General features: G+C 52.0%; 1 protein-coding gene across 2 annotated transcripts in view; it reads right to left on the bottom strand.

Moving 5' to 3' along the window:
- Pax7 (paired box 7) overlaps positions 1-19,153 on the bottom strand; it is a 91,802-nt gene that overhangs the window by 21,630 nt on the left and 51,019 nt on the right. For both annotated transcript variants that reach the window (XM_027398998.1, XM_027398999.1), the window contains exons 6-7: positions 16,204-16,369; positions 15,027-15,229 (exon numbers count right to left, since the gene is read on the bottom strand). In XM_027398998.1, the coding sequence (XP_027254799.1) occupies positions 15,027-15,229; positions 16,204-16,369 (369 nt within the window). The remainder of the gene's footprint in view (positions 1-15,026; positions 15,230-16,203; positions 16,370-19,153) is intronic.

The following is a 19,153-nucleotide window of genomic DNA, read 5'->3' as shown; positions in this document are numbered from 1 at the left end:
AAGGCTAGGGGGTGTTGACATTAATCACAGGAAGCACCTGTCAGGACGGTATCTGGAACTAAAGGGAAACACTTGCCAAAAGGGCAGGAGTTCTCACCTCGGGCTCTGGGAGTTTGGGGACCACCACTGCCATCCTGGGAAGCCAGGACTTCTGAGGTTCAGGCCTGGCAACTCTGAAAAGGTTCTTGACCTGATGTGTGTGTGTGGCGGGGGAGGGGGGGCAGTGCTACAGGGAGAACGTGCCAATGTCAGCTCTAGCAGGTCACCCCACTGGGATACAAAATGGGCCCGTGTTGCTGCTGATCTGGAGGACAGGGCAGCCCAAGGCTGCACAGCTGGGTGCTGCTGGGGCTGGAATTCCAATCTGTGCTGGCTACAGAGCAATGCTGGGTCCCTTCTTCAAGGAGCCCTCTAACCCCTCTCTGCACCTGCCCCCGCCTCCCCTCTGGGCCCTCTTATCCAGACTGCTGATCTCTGTCTCAGTGAGCGAGGACTCTGACCCCCCCCCCAACAGCCTTTGCCACAGCACCCTTGCCTCCCCTCTGACTCTTTCCCTGCCTCTGCCCCTGTCACTGAGCCCCAATTCGTCCCTCTGCTCTTAGTCTTCGGGCTTCTCTCTCCTCCTCTCTCTCCCCTCTCTTCTTTCCATGACTCTGTGTGTCACTTCAGACACACCTTCCTTCTTGCTCTAGTATCTCATAGCGTAGTTCTCTGGTCCATTTGTCCACCATACATAGGTTCTTTCTCTTCTTTGATCCCTCTGTCCACCCAGCCCCCCAATATGCTTCCTGGTCAAGCCTGGTCAGCACAGCTCTTATAGGGCTGAGGAGCCCTTGGGCTACCTGTCTCACTCCCTTGCCATTTTCCCTTGGCCCCTGGGGTCTGAGGGTCCCCTCTCTGCTGCCCAGGGTGGTATAATTTAAGTTGACTTGCTGGGAGAGGAAGGTTGGAGAGGCCACCTGGCCAGTACTGCTCACCTTCACAGCACAGGCTCCCTGGGGAATCCTCTATAGAACAGCCTAGATCTAAGCTGCAAAGGTGACAACAAAGCCTGTCCCTTCTACTGAGGTGACCTATCAGAGGGGAGAACGTCTGCCCCAGAGTAGATCTGGGTTTTGAATTCTGATATTGTTCCAGCATGCTGACCTTGGATTTCACATCTGAGTCAGCAAAATGGACAGGTGGGCTACAGGTCCTCTGTGCTGTGTCACTATCAGACGGCCAGTGGAGACAAAAGTGCCTTGTCAAGCTGGGTGTGAAGTCACATACCTATAAATCCAGACATTTTGAGGCTAACCTGATCTGCATAGTGAGTTCCAGGCCAGCATAGGCTACAGGGTCAAAGGTTATCAGTAATATATAAACAAACAAATAAAAACCCAAGGCTTGGGGTGTAGTTAGCGGTAGCGTACTTGCCCAGCACTTATCTACAAGGCGCTGAGTTCCATGCCCAGGAGTGTGAAAACAAAAAAGAACCATGACTTCAGCCACTATATACAGTAATCATATCAGACCTATTTCTCAGCTGTTCAAAGCATAGCAAAACCCCAATGGCGGCAGCTACTTCACCCCAGAGACCTTAAGAGAGAATGAAGTTGGCCTGGAGGAGGGGAGCCTCCAGGGAGCTCAGGGAAGGATACTGGAGGATTTCATGCAGGGAGGGCATGTCTGTGGCTGGAAGGGAAAGGGAGCCCTTTGGGTAGGGATCAGGGACTTCTGCCCCTGGGCACCACGTCTCAATTTCAGCCTGGACATGTCCCCTTTATGATAAGACACTTGCCAGGGCCCTCATGGGACTTTAATCCTCTGATGCCTCGGGTCAGATAGCCCTGGTCTGATGAGAGGGTCCCATTCATATGGCCTCGGGCCAGCACCTTGACAGCCTGGGGAGCTGAGGTCTGAGCCGCAGCAGGATGGAAGGACAGAGAGAGGACAGGGTGGCTCTCCTGTCCCCTTGGCCATTATCATCTCACCCACATGGCTGCCTCTGTCTCTGTTTTGGATACATGACATACCAGACTCTGTCAAGACATCGATCGCCCTGGCTCAGCAGTAGAAACAGGCAGCTGCTCAGAGTAGCCTAATAACAGGTCCCCCTGGCAGCCAAAGTTTGGGGCCTCTCTAGGTGCCATGTAAGACAAAGGCTATTGTGGGGTGTCACCCAGCTCTGAGATGTCTGGGGACAAAGTACCAGGGCAGTTCCCAACAGCCCCTCCCAACAGGCGATTTTGTTTTTTCCTTTTTGGAGGGAGTGGTGTGTGTGTGTGTAGGTGTGCATCCACATGCCTGGATGTACATGTGAAGACCAGAGGTAGATGAGTGGATATCAAGTGTTTTCTTTTTTAAGTCAATACTTATTCATTTTATTTTATGTATATGGGAGTGTCTGTATGTCTGTAGTGCCTACAGAGGACAGAGTTAGAGATGGTTATAAGCTGCCATGAATTGAACCCTGGAAAAGCAGTCAGTGCTCTTAACTGTTGTGGGATTTCATTCTGCCAATAGCTTTGTGTGATATATATATATATATATATATATATTATATATATATATATATATATATAATCTTTGTGGTTCTCGAATCGCTCAGCTGCTGAGCCATCTCTATAGTCCCCTCAAGTGTCTTCTTCTTCTTCTTCTTCTTCTTCTTCTTCTTCTTCTTCTTCTTCTTCTTCTTCTTCTTCTTCTTCTTTTTTGGTTTTTTGAGACAGGGTTTCTCTGTGTAGCTTTGGAGCCTATCCTGGCACTCGCTCTGGAGACCAGGCTGGCCTGGAACTCACAGAGATCTGCCTGCCTCTGCCTCCCGAGTGCTGGGATTAAAGGTGTGCGCCACCAGCGCCTGGCTCAAGTGTCTTCTTTAATCACTTTTCAGCTTATGTTTTGAGACAAGTTTTCTCAGTGAACCTGTGCTTGCTGTTCTGGCTGAACCAGCTGTTGAGAGAGCCTGAGGGGGTCTTTCTCTGTCTGCTTCCCTGCTCTGGGGTCACCCATGGGTGCTGGGGACTGAACTTGGGTCCTCATGCTCTGTGCACTGAGGTGCATTACTAACTGAGCCATCTCCCCAGCCTGGGGGAGGGTCTTGCTCTGCAGCCCAGACTTGCCTGAGACTCGTGGCAATTCCCCTGCCTCTGCATCCCCCCACAATGAGACCGCTGGCATGTACCACCATGCTTTGTTTCGGAGTCATGTTGTAAGGAAGAGGGGTTTGCCATGCTGATGATGTTGAGGTGCACAGGGAACTCAAGCATACTCAAACCGGGGAGGCCTTTGGCAGGGTCTCCAGCCACACTGGGCAAGATTGCCAATGTTAATCCAGTGCTCTGGGGTGCCAGGCTGCCAATGGGCTGCCTCAGATGGTTGGTGCCATCTTTAAAACCAGGTTCCTCAGGCCCACTGCAGACCTGTTATGGCTGTCATGGACCAATCTGGGAGCTGAGTTTTAACAGACACCCCAGATCCTTGTGATGCCCACATCTAGAAAACCCTGCTACTCATCTTATCTCTATTGTTTGTGAAGGACCCGCTCCGCTTGCACCCATGGGGGCTCACTAATTCTCACGACTTCCCCTTCCAGATATGGCTGTCAGGATTCCTGAGCTAAATCCAGTTCCTTTGACTCCTGTTTCTGCCACCATGCACACACAAAAACTCTGTGTGCCAAACACCATGACGGGAAGAGGTCTGTCACAGGGGTCTCTGGATATCCCATCAGTGGGGCCCTCTAGATCTTACCATATAGAATCTAACCTCCTGGTCTCCATTCTGGACCCTATTGTCAAGGACAGAGAGCTCAGCCCAGCTCAGCCTCCTAGAGACCTGTTTGTCATATCAAGAAGGTATGCCCCTGGGTGGAGATGTCTAGGACCCACACACCACCCCCTACGTTATCTAGGGCATGCCTCCCTCTCTGGAGGTTTCTGCCTCAGTGCTGGATTCTTGCTGGTTCTTGAAGGCATGGTCCAAGCAAGGCTGGTCCACTTTCTGTCCCTAGCATAAGTATTTATAAGGTCCCTGCTATGTCTAAAGCTTTGTGCTGGGGACATGGGCCACCAGACAGCCTGGATCCTGCTCTACAGAGGGAGCAAGAACTTGGAGTGCAAAGCTAATGCTGCAAGCACGGGAACAAGAGGGGCTGGGGAAAGTGGAGGGTGGAAGGGCTGAGGACCTTCGCTGGAGGAAGAGAACAGTCCAGGGAAGGAGGCAAGAACCTTGGTGGGGATAGAACAAGGAGGATTCCTTGAAATTGCCAGGAGAAGGAGGCCTAGCCTGTCAGATCACCGGATGCTTGATCCCTTGTCCTAGATTCCCCCACTGATGCTGGTACCCAGCCTGCATCCCATCCTGTGTCCCGGGACCAGGCTGGTTCTCAGAGCTGCTTTCTACTGGCAGTCGGCTTGCTGCTGCACGGGATCCCAGGCCGGGCAGCAGGAATTAAGCAGGCTGCGGAGCCCAGTGAGTCCTTATCTCGGGGAGACAGTTGTTGGGAATCACTTTGACTGAGTGGTTTTGTCTCCCCGCATTTTCCACTGTCAGGCGGCCTCAGGCCATGGATCAAAGGCGCGGCAGCCGAAGCAGCAACAGAGCGGGAGGGGTGTCAGCTGCCCGCCCCGCCCCCGTCCGTGTCCCCATCCCAGTCCCCCTGCTCCCCACCCCCATACAAGGCCTGGGGACCCTGCACCCAGCTCAGCCTCAACACACTATAGGTTGGATGAGCTGACCAGAGAGATGAAGAATCCTGGCGCTGGTGGGGGGGCGGAGGGAGGAGGTACTGAAGATGAGGAAGAAGAGGCCCTCTGTGGAGCCAGGGAAAGGAGAGGTGTAGAGAGAGATTAGGGGAGGACAATGGGGTGGGGGCTGGAACTGCCAGGAAAGAGAGAGGGGGAGAAAGGAAGAGGGTCTGAACCGAGGGATGGAGAATGCCCTGGAGGAGAGGGGCTTGCACCTATGTGCAAATATGTGGAAGGGTAAGATGGGGTCCAAGAGGATGTGAGGCGGGGCAAAGGATCAGGAGACAGTGGGGCTGGAGACAACAGAAGGATGGAGGCAGGAGGGGAATGAACAGAAACCAAAGATGCACTTCCTGGCAGCTGTGTGCCAGAGAACATTGGGGCTAGGACCTCAGGTGAGGGAGGTAGGGGAAGGGAAAGGCTGTCTGTCTTCCCTGGAAAGTGCAGACACAGAGGATCCCTGGGGTGAGCGACCCACAGCCAAAACACACACGAATGAGATCATAGTCTAGCTTCCCCTTCGTAGGGTCTCTGACCACACCCGGGGAAAGCAGCCTAGACCTAGCTATTCCCAGAAGCCTCAAGCCAAGCAAGAGACTCCCATGCCTCTTGCCTTCGCTTTAGCAGAACTCTGTGGGTGGTCAAACACCTGTCCCAAATGAAAAGGATGGTAAAGGAAGTGTCCCAGCTGGGGAGAGAACCAGAATGGTTAGGGATGGGGACCCTTGGTTGGGGAGGAGCCTGGAGCAAAGGGAACAAGATGGAGACTAAGAGTTGCTGGGAGGTTGAGGGGAAAGGGATTCAGAAGAACCAGGTTTAGCCTAGACCTACACTGTCTCTTTGTGACCTTGGGCCCACTGCGGTCCCTAACAAGGCACACAGTTCCTTTCTGCAGCCAGCCACATAGGCTGTGCAGGTGCAATTTGGACATGTATCTGCAAACCCATTATTCCTTACACTCGCTTTACATGGGGAGATAGAGGGGCAGGATAAAGACTACCTGGGGTCACACAGGTGTGGACTGGCAGTGCTGCGGGTACCCCTCCCAACCCCAGCCCTTTTCTGCCCTGGCCTCTGTTTTCCTGTCTTTGACCTCTATTATTCTTCTCTAGAGGGGTCTGTGATCAACGAAGATCCAAGGTCCCACTGGGGGCTTTACAAGATCCAACTAGAGGGCCAGAGAGGTGGCTCAGAGGGTAAAGGGCCTTTCACCAAGCCTGACAGCCTGAGTTTGATCCCTAGGGACCAGAAAACTGACTCTCTCAAATTGTTCTCTGACCTCCACATGTATGTGTGCACTGTGGTGCACATAGCACAATGCATGTGTATACTACAAATAAACAAATATATATTTTTAAGGGTCTCACCCATCTTTATGACATGCCCCGGGAAAGAGCAGTGTGTCCTGGGCCAGGCTGGCTGGATTCCGGTCTAGGCTTTGCCCTGTGTTAACTTTTTAGACCAATTACTTAAAATGCTCCATGCCTCTACTTGGGATTCGGAAATGATTCCAGGGCCTCCTGCAAGGGGGATGGTTTAGAGACAGGGATAAAGTGACCCACATACTGGGCTCAGCACATATCTGGCCTGGGGTGAGCATTCAAAAAAAATGTAATCATCATTATTACTATTTAAAAGCACTTGTCTAACAATGCAGGCGCTTTCCATATGCTGATAAAAATTGATAAAAGCCTGAGGAAGTACGGCTAGCCCAGTAGGAGGGGGCAAAGGAACACTTCCCAGGAGGAGAAGTCTAAAAGAGGAAATGGGGCTGGGTTCCATCACAACGAGGCAGCAGGTGCAGGAGCAGGAAGCAGGAAGAGTGTGACCCTACAGAGACCTTCAATGTGACCCCCCACCTCTCCTCTGTGGAGTCCTTGTGGCTTCCAGGCAGTCCCTGCTTCCTCCGGGAAGCCCAGGGACAGGTCTCAAGGCCCCCAGCCTGCCTTCGATATTGTTAACCTATCTCATTTTCTCAACCCCCATATCTGCCCTGGACCGTCTCTCCCTGAGCCCTGCATTACTCAGAAGGAAGGAGAAATCAGCCATTTGCATTCGTTCCCACCAAGTCAGCCAGCCCTGGAAGGCTAAAACCTTGGCCTTCTGGGAAGCCCAGCAACCCAAGCTGGGGTCCTGGGAAGTAAACAGGAAGATGCCTTGGTAGCAGTTGGCTCACCTCCTTCATGGCATAAGGTGGGAAACTGAGGCCCACTGTAGGGACTCAACTCATCAGACCACATAGTGAGACTGGGAGAGAGCTCAGATCCCTTAGTTTTTCCAACCAGTAGCTTCCTGGGCCTGCAGTGGGCTGGGCCTAGCAGGACTTCCCCACAGTAGGATCTGCTCAGAGTAGGAGAAGCAGAAAGAACTTGGTTATCAAGTTCCTGTCTTGTACAAGGTGTGGCAAGGACACATTTCCATGAACCGCCTTGTTTCTTTCTTTTTGTCTGTCTTTAGATAGGGTTTAATGTCACCTGGGCTGGCCTTGAATTTGATATGTAGCCTAAGTTGAACTTGAACCTCCGATTCTCCTACCTCCACCTCCTGAATACTGGTATTACAGGTATGCACTGCCACACCCTGTTTCTATGGTGCTGGGGATGGATCCCAGCTTCCAGCATGCTAGACAAGCAACCTACCCACTGAACTATGCCCCAGCCCCTCGCGTAATTCTAAGGCTATAGATGAGTGGTGTGGATGAGGAGAGGGAGGCCCAGGAAGCTCACAGAGGTTGTTTGTGGTCATGTAAGTAGAGAGAGTGCCTGGAATGCAAACTCTCACCTGCAGACCATGCCGCTGAGCCCACGCTCCATCTCTGTTATTGGCTGTCATGATCTTTGCTATGTTGTAGTCTTTCTGTCTCGAATATCTCCTCCATTCTTCCCTCGGAACCAGAAACCCCTCAGAACTGTCCATGTCAATTCTCCAATGGTGTGTGTGTATATGAGGGGGTGTCAGTGAAGACAGGCGGTATTGTCCTCCCCAAATGCACCTTGCTGGAGCACAGGGGACCTCACACCCCTTCTTTCCAAACCTCCCTGTGTACCGCGTGCCCAGTGAACTTGACAGGCATTGTGAAAAATTCCAGTGCAGACCAGATGAGCGGCTGCTTCTAACAGTCTACCAACCTTCCCTGGGGAGCCAATCTCAGCTACACCTCATCAAAGTCAGCAGGCCTGGAGTTGACCAACAATTGCTGGTGACCTACTATGTTCCAGATACGGAGAATGACGTGTGTCATCCAGCAGACAGTGCGCTGAGTAATATGGAGCTCCCTCAGCCCCTGGAGATGTGGAACCCCACATAAACTCTTGTCCCTCCTGCTGCCCTTGGCTCTGGCCACACTTTTCCAGGCATAGATGGGGGCACTTAGAGAGATGGAGTTATTTCTACAGTGGGCTAAGCTCAGCTCTCAGCGTCTCATTCTGGAAAAGGACTAGTAGACTCAGCCATTGTCCTTTCAATAATTAGAAAGTCCCCAGTGTCACCCTGAAAGCCGGGCCACAAGCCATTCACCCTGATCACCACAGCCATGGTACCACACCTCAGCTAGAGGTTTCCCACTCTGTTTTAGAGAGGCAGTTCCCACCCTGGCCACCCCCCCACCCGCCCCGTTCCCTCCACCCAGGATAAAGGGCAAAAGCAGAGACATAAACAGGGCTCTGTTTTCACGAGAGGCGGCTGCCCAGTCTCTCCCTGGGGACCAGAGCTGTGGCCTCTGACGGATGAAAGCAGGTGCTGGGCTGTGTCAGGAGCAGCAGCCAGTGGGAAATAACTCAGCTTTTCCACGGAGGTGGGTGACCTCCGACAAAGGCAGAATGGCTGGATAGCCAGCACTGGCAAGGTCTGGACCCCTAGAGAGGGAGGTTCAGCATCTCCAGGCTGGGACTAAAGCTGGCCACCAAGACCATGGGCTCATACCTCTGCAGTGGCTAATTCCTTGTCAGAGCTGGCCAGGCCAAGAATGCTGGTGGGGAGGGGGGATGCTTGGAGTGTGAGGACCCCTAGAGAGCAGAGTGATGGTGACAAGTCCCCCAGCTGCTGCCCCAGCTGGCTTTAACTGGGGCTGGCAGGTGTGGCTTGCATCTCTTAGAGATGGGCTATTACTGGGTGTGGGGAAAGCCAGGAGGGCAGGTGCTGAAAAAAAAATGCTACTGGGCTTTGGTTCCAAGAAAATCTAGCCACAGACTCCTGGTCCTGTCTGAAAACTGACTCCTGACCCTACTCTGGCACTGCCAGTCATGATGAGAAACAGGGAAGGGAGGGTGGGAATAACTCCATTAACTGTCCTCTTACCCTGGGAAGCCACGTGGAGTTGTCCCCAGTCTTCCCCTCTCAGCTCACCTTCTGGGGTACACAGTGGGCAGCTTCCTGTGTTTCCTGAAGAGGAGTGCTATCTACACCCCAGCACTGCTCTTTCCAGAGGGAGCCAGCCAAGCACACTGCACTATTCCAAGGAAGAAACCAGCACAGCCATTCCCCAGCCAACCAAAAGGGATGAGAGAGCGGGCAAGGAAGGGGGCAAGAGTAAAGGGTGCAGTTTGGAGACTGAGGCACAGATGAGAGGCTGCCGACAATGCACGTTTACCAAGCACCTCCTGTGTGCCAGGCAGGCACTTTGCTCAGATCTCTACTTAGTCCTCTCGGTGCCTCTGAGAAGCAAGGAGAATGTCCCTCCTTCTAGGTGAGGCAAATGAAGCCCAGAGAGGTTAAGTAAGCTGCCCTGGAGTCACACAGCACCATAATAAGTGGCAGAATCAGAACTTAGTGTCTGCCCTGAGGTTTCTTCTGATCCAGCCCACATTCCACTTGTGGGGCCCGAGTGGGAAGCTCCCTGAGAAAAAGAGAACATAGAGACCCCTTCTGAGGAGGCAGAAAGAAGGAAGCCAATGAATGGCAGGAAAGTCACCCGAGAAGGCAGCAAAGAAAGCACTGGGTGGGGGGTGCAGAAGAGACTCTGGCTGGGGTTAAAGCCCGATGTCCCTACAACCTGCTAAGCCTGAGAAATGAATTCCGATCTCTCCAAATCCCAACCTTGGAAGATGTTGTAGAGAAAGGGTCTCGTTTCAGGGGAGCGGAAGATCCTCCACACCTCCTCCCAATGCCCCGGTAATGCCAGGATGTCCCCAATCTGCTTTGAGGAATGGAGGGATTAAGAATAATAAAAAAATTGCAATAAAATATGTGTGAAGGAGGGGGTAATTGTGGACAAACGCAGCATTCAAATTCATTTTTCAGCTCTTTTACACACCATTTCAATCTTATTTTCTGCTTGTTAATGAGATCTTGTTGCCTGGGCTAGGCAAAACCTTCCAGTATCAGGGCATAATTGCACGTAATTTTCTCTCCTACCAATGATTTGCATCAGGTTTTTAAAAATTCTGGGCTATTTAACACCCCATGATCCCCCCCACACCGCCCCATCTTCCTGCCTACATGTCTTTCGCTCCCTCCTCCTTCCTCATCTCGGGTCCAGCAAGACTCATTTTAAATGCTTATTAGAAACGCAATGTCACCAATAAAGGGGTGGGGACAAAGAGGAAGTGAGAGGAGAAAGAGGCTGGAAGTCTCCTGTGCAGGTGAAATCCAGTCCCAAGAGTCCACTGACTGCCTTGCTCTTGTCCTATTAAGGGTCAGGGGTGGTGGGGTTCAGAGGTCAAGCAGATCTCAGTTAGAACCCCAGCTCCACTGCTCAATAGCTCTGAGGCCTTCTGTGAATTTCTCAACCTCTCCAAGAATGCCTCCCCAAGAGGAAGGGTGCTGTGGGGTTCAAATGACCTCATTAGGCCAGATGTTTACATGGGTTCTGGTGCCAAGAATCTGACCTTGCTGGTCTATCTCCTCTGGAGGCCTTGGACTATGATGGAGGGCAGAACTGGGCACCTGCCGTTGAGAAACACTCAGAAGATGACATTTGTCAACCACCATGCAGATCTAAAGCTCCGTCTCAGGAGGAAGGGGATACTGCTATTTGTGGATGCAGACTCTGAATCCTGATCTGCCCCTGTGGCCTTGCACCTCAACTTCTTTGCTTGGACCATCATACAAAGCTTCTCTTCTATGGACCATCACACCAACCATACAACACAACAGCGAGGTACACTCTGCAGGCAGGCGGTTCCAATCTCAGCTTTAATACTTTCTAGAACCTGGGAGAGACTGGCTCAGCACATTGGATGGATGGATGGATGGATGGATGGATGGATGGATGGGTGGATTCTATGTGTGGTGGGTGAGTAGATGAGTAAATGTGTAGATGTTGAATGGATGGATAGATAGGTGGGAAGATATATTGAGTGAATGAATAGTTGGACGGACATATGAATAAAAAAGAAGTATAGATATGTGGATGGGTGGATGGGAAATGGATAAATGAGGGGGAGGGTGGACGGGAGGGTGGATGGGTGGACAGGTAGATGGATCTATGAATAAACTGTGGGATGTATGTATGTGCTCATTGGTTGGATAGGGGATGAGTGGGCAGGTGGGTGGTAGGAAGATGAATGAATAAATGAATGAATGAATGAATGAATGTGTGAGTGAATGAGAGGATAAATGGGTAGGTGGGTAGATGTATAGATGTGTGGATATATGTATGAGTAGATTGATGGAAGGATCGATTGGATGGATGGGCTTAGTGGGTGGGTGAATGGATGGATAGACAGATAAATGAGAGGATGGGTAGGTGTGTGGCTGGTTGGATAGATGGATGGATGAATGGATAAATGGGATTGATAGAGGATGGATGGATGGATGAGTTGGTAGGTAGATGGGTGGATGGATAGATGGATGGAAAGATGGATGGATGGATGGATGGATGGATGGCCCTGGATGACAGTCTTCTCACCTATAGAACGGAGGTCATAAGACAACTGCCATGAGTCTAGGAATTGAAAGAGGAACCACAGTTTGCTGCTTCTATGTCTGGCCTGTATTCAGCATTATCTTTGTTTTGATGGTCACTAAAATTATTATTAATCTATTTATTCATCTGTTTACACTTATACTGCTAAGGCTCAAGTCCAGGGCCTAGTGCAGGGTCAGCAACACTTGACCTGTGAGCCATACTCCCTACCCCAGCCTATCAGGGTACTGTATAACTACTCTAGATACAAGAGGAAAAAGGAACAAGTAGTCAAGAGGAGGAAAAGCCAAAGGGGCTTAATTTGCTGAGATCCCAGACTTGTGACTCATGGCCCACCTACAGACTATTTTGGAGGGAACTGTAAATGTGGAGAAGGACAAAGAAGATGATGGTGAGCGCGGGTGTGAAGAGTGTGAGCTGCGGCCATGTTGCCTTCTGTGACACAATGGCAAGAGCCCGGGACTCAAAGTCTGGAGTGTGACTTTGCAAGAATCTTGGTGCGCTGGGCCCTCCCTAGACCTCAGTTTCCACTTCCAAATCCATCCACTAATGGTGAGTGAGAAGGGCCCCCCAGGTCCCACAAGTCTGTCCCTGAAGAGGCCCCAGAAGAGGTTCCTGCTGCAGCCTGAGGTCCCCTGTGTGGAAGAACTCTGCTCCTGACTCTTTGGTTGGGTTCTGGGTGGCTAAGTTTGGCTGCTCATCAGAGTCTCTTGATGTCTGTCCTTGTATCCCACTGGGAGCTCAACAAGGGAGCTTTGCTATCAGATTGGGACCCTTCCATCAGGCTGGATACCTTCCTTGTCCTGTGGGTCTATCATGCTGTTCCTGGAAAAGGACTGGAAGCAACTGCCCATCTTATCCACTGAGGACCGAAAGGACTCACCTTGCAAAAGCTGCCTGCCTGCCTGCCTCTTGTAGTCCAGACTGGCCTTGGGCTTATTATGTAGCTAAGGATGATCTTGAATTTCTGATTCTCCTGCTCCTAGCTCCCAAGTGTTGGGTGGGATTACAGGTGTGCACCACCATGCCCCATTTCTCGGGAGCTATTTTCTAAGTCATTATCCAAGTAACTGACCCTCAGACAGGAGCAAAGTCTTAACCAGAGAAGTCATCAGAAGTGAGGACAGGCTTCTCTTTCCCTGCACCTCATCAGAAGGACTCGGGGCACAACCAGGAGGTCCCTTGAGGAGTACTTAATGGCTGGGGCTATAAGGCTGGGGTTTGTGGGCTGGGGCATCAGAGATTCCCAGCCTCAAGGAAGGCCTCGGACTGAGTCTACTCTGACAGTAGCCTCCAATCTGAAGTGCTTGTACCTTGATTGTTTTTTTAAGATTTATTTATTTATTATTCATACAGTGTTCTGCCAGCATGCATGCCTACATGCCAGAAGAAGACACCCCATCTCATTACAGGTGGTTGTGAGCCACCATGTGGTTGCTGGGAATTGAACTCAGGACTTCTGGAAGAGCAACCAGTACTCTTAACCTCTAAGCCATCTCTCCAGCCCCGGATCTTGGTTTTTTGTTTGTTTGTGTGTTTTTTTTTTTTTTTAAACTCACAACATGGATTGAAGGACCCCTCTCCTCCCTCCAGCTGAGAAGTTAGGCCCTGGGACTCCTGAGATGTGGGTTTGAAGCCTGACTCATACATAGGTTAAAATACGAATAACAACCAGAACAGTGTCTTCCCGAGGACTGCAGAAAGCTCAGGCCTCTTGCCATGGAGTCACTACTGATTTGGCTGCTCTGGTGGCCCCCAGGGCAGGCTCTCCCCCTTGTTTTCACTGATTTGTCCCAAGTGCAGTGACAGCGCCTGATGAATGGCCCACACTAGCTCCATTGGGCCTCTGAGGTGCCATCTCCAGAATGGGAAGCTTGTAGAACTTCCAGGAACAAAGGGATTTCTTATGGAATCCTGCTGGATCTCTCCAGGGAGTCCCTGATGCTCAGAGCCACCCATTTCCAAGACTGGATGGGGACAAGACAACCTAGTCAAAGCATGGGAAGAGGTCGGTTTTCCCACAGGCAGCCACAGACCACCAGCAAGATATGCAGGCTGGTCCCATCCCTAAATTTCCCGCTGTGTGTAGCTTTAGTTTTGGTTTCTGGAGAAACCAAAAATGCCTTCCAGTTTTCATGGCTAACACTATCCTGGTGACAGGGAGCAGATCTCTGATCCTGGGTAATAGTGTGCCAACCATCCTCAGCTCAGGTGACACACTCCCAGGGGACCTAGATGAACCATGGGGGACTTTCCTATTGGGGTCAACTTGTACTATAAATTGTGCTCCCTCTCTACCCCAGCAGATCCCTCCCAAGACCCCAGAGCCATGAAGATGAGAGTGAACCCTGAGGTAAGCAGGGGCTGTGAAATGTTGAGACTTTTAACTTATCCAGACTCCATTCGACCCTCGATGTTCAGAGGGTACCCTTGCCACCCTCAGTGGATGGATGCACACACACTACGTCCACATACTACAGCTGTATTCCTGGTGGGGTGTTAAGAACTGTAAACAGGGGAAGGCCGAGGTACCCATATGCACACTGGCCCCAGAGCTGTAGAAGGAGGCTCTCCGCCTCCCCCAAAGCCTGCACCTTTTCCCATGCAACACAGCTAGGTGCAGATCATGTTTCTCCCTTTGCCAAGCCTGGCTCTGGAAGACATGAGGAAGAAGGGCAAAGCAGGTGGGAGGCAGAATAGACTTGGGGGACTTGGGAGCCTGTTGTAGCTACAGAAGCAGACAACACATCGGCTCCTCAAAAATCACTCAGACTCCAAACCTCAGGTCTGTTCAACAAAGCCACCAATAACCCTGACAAGCCCTTCGTTATTGTTCCATCTTTCTCCAAGGCCACAACTTCATTGGGCCACAAGTGACTGAGCCAGCAACCAACTGCACATAAGTGAACCTGATTTTCTAAGCTCCAATTGAGAGCAGTGTTCCCTGCCCAGAACCTCGCCAGCAATTCTCTCCACCAATAGGAGAGATCCACGGAGTGCTGACTGGATCTAGAAAGAACTCTTGGTTCTAGATTCAAACCCGGCACCAGCCTTCCCCTGCTCACATGATGACACCATAGATCAGTTATCAAGTTCAGAATGGCTGTTGGGCCAAGAGCAGGTCCTGTAATCAGTCCCTGCTTATTTGGGGGAAGTGACAACCTGTTCCCCAATTTCTAGCTTGGCAGCAAGAGGAAGGTCAGCCCAGAACCATGATCACCAATGCAGGCAAGGGAAGGAAAAAGGAACATTTGTTTTTCCATTCAAATTCTCTCAGGGTCTCCAGCATCCAGAGACTTCCCAAGACCACTGAGTTCTGATTGACACTTTTCCCCTGTGGGAGAGAGCCAGACTGGGTTACCCTGGGCACCTCTGGTCGGGCCAAGAGGAGTCTGGCAATGGGACCCCCCAGATGGGGCAAAGAGGTCACCTACCTGAGGAGACAGGCCGTTGCTGACGGGGTTCATGTGGTTGGAGGGGGCCCCCGGGTTCATGAAGCTGTCTGAGTAGCTGGAGAAGCTGTGGCGGGCTCCATAGGCAGAGCTGGTGTCGGCGGCTGCAGCGGCTGCAGCCAATCCACCCTGATGCATGGTTGATGGTGGAAGGGGCTGGGGCCTGTGCACTGTGCTGCCCCCATCTGAGGAGAGACCCACAGAGGTCCTAAGCAAGTGGCAAAAGCAGCCTTGGGAACTCTCCCACCCAGATGTGCCCTCTGGAGGGAAGGGAGCAGCTTCTCAAGTGACTTGGGCTGGTTCCCAGGCAGCCCTACAGACTGACCTGGGGCGTGACTGGCACCCTGTTGACATATAGATGACCTCTAGGCAACTTGTACACAGGTAGGTCCTGGTGCTTTGTGTTAGGCATACTGCATGTGCTCAATAAATGGATTGTAAGTTGTACCTGATGAGAACTATAATCTGCTCAGACTTGCCCTATTAGCATTTTGTGGGTACTGGTGACCCATCTGGTGCCTTCCCTCATGCTGAGAAGAGCACAAAGCCAAGAGTGAGTCCTAGCTTATGGGGGCAGGGGGCAGGGATGTCTGTGCCTCAGTCAGGTTGGGTTAGAATCAAGGCCAATGAGTGAAGTATGCTTGAAATAACTGACTTGCTTCTCCTTTGCTCAGTAGGGTGCTTCTGCACAGTTTCAGCCTGGGACCCTGATGTCCTCAGCACTGCCTTGATTTCTTATTGCGAATCATGGGCAGGGCTCTCTGGCTCCTTAGCTTCCAGAATGCCAGCCTCCAGGCCCTTCAGGAGGCAGCCCTGTGCCTGCCTCAGACATCAAGAGGTTTCTTGTGTGTGTTGGGGTGGGAGCAAGATGCAGGGTGGGCACCTAGGACACTGGGGAAGGAAACCTTTTGGGTATTGTGGGCTCTCTCCCTGCCACCTCCCTCCCCCTCAGCATTCCCCTTGCTGGGGCTGTGTGGCATCTTAGAAGCTACTGGAAGAACTGTGCCCAAGGGATCTTCCTTCCTTAAGGGGTCTCAGTGGCCCAGTGCAGCCCTGGGGGATGGAGGAGTGGGATCGGTTTGGCTCTTTAGCCCTTAGTGAAGAGGAGTTTCAAGGTCAGAACAGCAGAACTGTCCATTTTCTAATCGAAGACACTCACCTTGGGAGATGGTAGTGGTGGGGTAGGTGGAGTCCGGCAGCTGGTAGGGTGGCAAGGTGGGCATGCCAGTGGGTGGGAAACCTCCAGGCAGAAGGTGGTTGAAGGCAGCCAGCTGGTTAGCTCCTGCCTGCTTGCGCCAGCGGGCACGGCGGTTACTGAACCAGACCTGAAGGGGAGAAGATGCTGAGCTTGGGTCCCTGCTGAGGCATGGGTACCTGTTGTGCAGCCCAGGATGGTCTGCAGGGAACTTCAAAGGCCAGCCCCCCTTACCACTATCCAGAGAGGTCTTTTAGAATGACCCCTGTTTTACCAGTGAGGGACTGAGCTAGAGGAAGTAGTTGACAGCCACAGGACAGGGTGACAGGAGGCCTGGAGAGGTCTGTCAGTGCTCTTCCCAGAGCAGTGCTCCAGCCCAAGGTCTCCAGTCCTTGCTCCAAATCTCCAACTTCTCCAGGAAGCCCTCCAAGAGGACACCACACATACAGAATGTCCTAGTAAGGATGCCCTTGGTACCCAGCTGGGCCAACTGAAGGCTGAGACCCTGCCCTGCTCACATAGCCTGGGCACTGCTAGAATAGCATATGCACAGGCCCACACATACACACATGCACACAAACACACACATATGCACAGGTACACACATACATGCATGCACACCAACACACACACACCAACACGCCCCCACGCCCCCACACCCCCACAGCTGCAGGGGGTTCGTTTCCACTTCTGGGCTTTCCACACACTGCTCCCTTTCACCAGAGGTTGTTTCTATGTCGGGCTCTTTGGCTTCCAGATAGAAAGCCCCTCCTACACCAACACCCTCATGGCTGCACCCAAGATGGGCAAGTGACCCCCCCCCCGCGCCCTGCCCCAAGGGAGGCCCTGCTTGGTCCTTCTCACATCGGCGTCATTCTGTTTATCTGTTCCCAGCTGAGTAGCTCTCAGCCTCTCTTCAGGTTTGGGAAATCCAGGGCAGAGGCCCTGCATTCCTTATGCCCTCCCTGCAGGGTGAGCATTCCATAGGTGCTGAATAAATGAAGAAAGGAACAAGGGTGGAACAAGGTCTCTCTATGTGACAGTCCTGGAATTCGTTCTGTAGACCGGGCTAATCTTAAATTCATAGAGTTCCCCCTGTCTCTGCCTCCTGAGTACTGGGATTAAAGGTGTGTGCCATCACCACCTGGTTTTTTTGTGAGTTTTGTTTTGTTTTTAGATAAGGTCTCCTGTAGTCTAGGCTGCCTTTGAACTTGAAAGGTAGCCAAGGATGACGTTAAACTTCTGATCTTCCTCCTGCCACTCCCAGGTACTGAGGTAACAGGTGTGTACCAACTGGTTTATACAGTGCTGGGAACCAAACCACGGGCCTTGTGCATGCTAGGCTGCTAGGCGAGCACTCTGCCCACTGAGCTACAAGCTTGCCATAGTCCCTAACATCTTGTTGCTTCGTATTTAATTGTGTAACCCCAGAAGGGAGCAGACCCTGCTGTCACGGTCTCTGTTTTGCAAAAAAAAAAGGACACTGCGACAGGAAAGATATACCCATATCACCACCTCCATGTCCATGTCAAGCACTCTGCTCGCCCACATGCTGAGATGAGATGTCCCTGGGTTGTGAGACCCTAGAAGCACAGATTCTTTGAAACAGAGGCTAAATGGCGAGACACACGGAGTTGGAGAATCACAACACCCAGGGCCTTGAGTCCCTGGCCCGTTCCCTACAGCAGAAAACCCCTCACCAGGGCTCCCTATCCGTGAACACTGTGTCTCACCCCCTCACTGAGCATTTGCTATGCCAGTAAGACCTCAGAACCCAAAGGAGTCTTGGTGACCACTGAGCTCCGACCCGTTACAAACTTCATTTTGGGAAAGGAGGCTGAGCTGCTGAAGGGGACTTGGCTGCTCAGTGGCAGGGATGGAGGCTTTCCACCTGGAGTCTCTTCTTGCAGACTTCTTTGTTGGACTTGAGTGGATGTCCTGTCAGCTCTTGTCCTACCTCCAGGGCCTCTAAGTATCTGGGAGCTTCCAGACTCCTCCCTTAGCACCAAGCCTTAAGATTTTGGGTCAGCCTCTCTAAAGTTTTGTGTTTGTTTCTTCCTCTCTGCTCTATCCTATCCAGGGAGCTTCCAGGCCATGAGAGGAGAGGGACCCAAAAAACCAATGGCTGGTGGCCCTTTCTGTGGTTCCTCCATTCCCAGACCCCTCCCTCTTTGAACCTTGAGTAACACCTGTTTCCGTGTCCCCTGGGCCAATGAAAGCACTGCTCTGATGGCCAGGGACTTTTCTAAGAAGCTGCCAGTCTCCGGGTGGTAGGAAGCCATGGGGCTGCCAGACTAGGCAATGAGAAAGCTGGGAGGAATGTGCTCAGGACAACAGCTGCGAGGATCAAGGAGAAAGGAAGGCAGTCTGCAGCTCCAGTGTCAGCAGGAGGGGAGGGGATGAGATGAGCTAGCTGGCTGCCGTGGGCTGCCGCTTCCCCTTGACAGTGGAAAGAGGGTTTAAGGCCAGTTTCTTCTAGCACTTTCCTTATTGCTTTCTAATTCCGGCTTCGGAGTCAGCTTCCTTCTCTTGGGTACAGAAAGAACGCAGGCTTCAGTGTCAGCCAGGCCAGACTGCCCCAGTCTAGCTCTGTCCCACTCTGAGCTCCAGCTTCTACTGTGACTTGAGCTGGGGGAGTGGCCATCCCAACCTGAGTCTGAGACTCCATCGCTTTCGACATCATGGCTTGCAGCCGTGGGGTTGCTGAGAAAAGCCTCTTCTCGGGGTGGCATGGTTTGAGGCAGCCCCTCTGCAGAACCACCACCTCCTCTGTACATGAAGCTAACAGTCCAGGACAAAGCTCTGGTGCAAGCCACTCATCAAGTCATCCTGCCCTCCCCCAATCTCCTCCATAGCCCTGGCCCTCTCCAGGCAGGCACAGAGACGAGTGTAGTCTGTGTTCTGCAGGAAAAGG

This window comes from Cricetulus griseus, chromosome 2, assembly GCF_003668045.3.
Source record: "Cricetulus griseus strain 17A/GY chromosome 2, alternate assembly CriGri-PICRH-1.0, whole genome shotgun sequence".
Classification (NCBI taxonomy): domain Eukaryota; kingdom Metazoa; phylum Chordata; class Mammalia; order Rodentia; family Cricetidae; genus Cricetulus; species Cricetulus griseus.
This window is presented reverse-complemented; position numbering and strand designations above follow the sequence as displayed.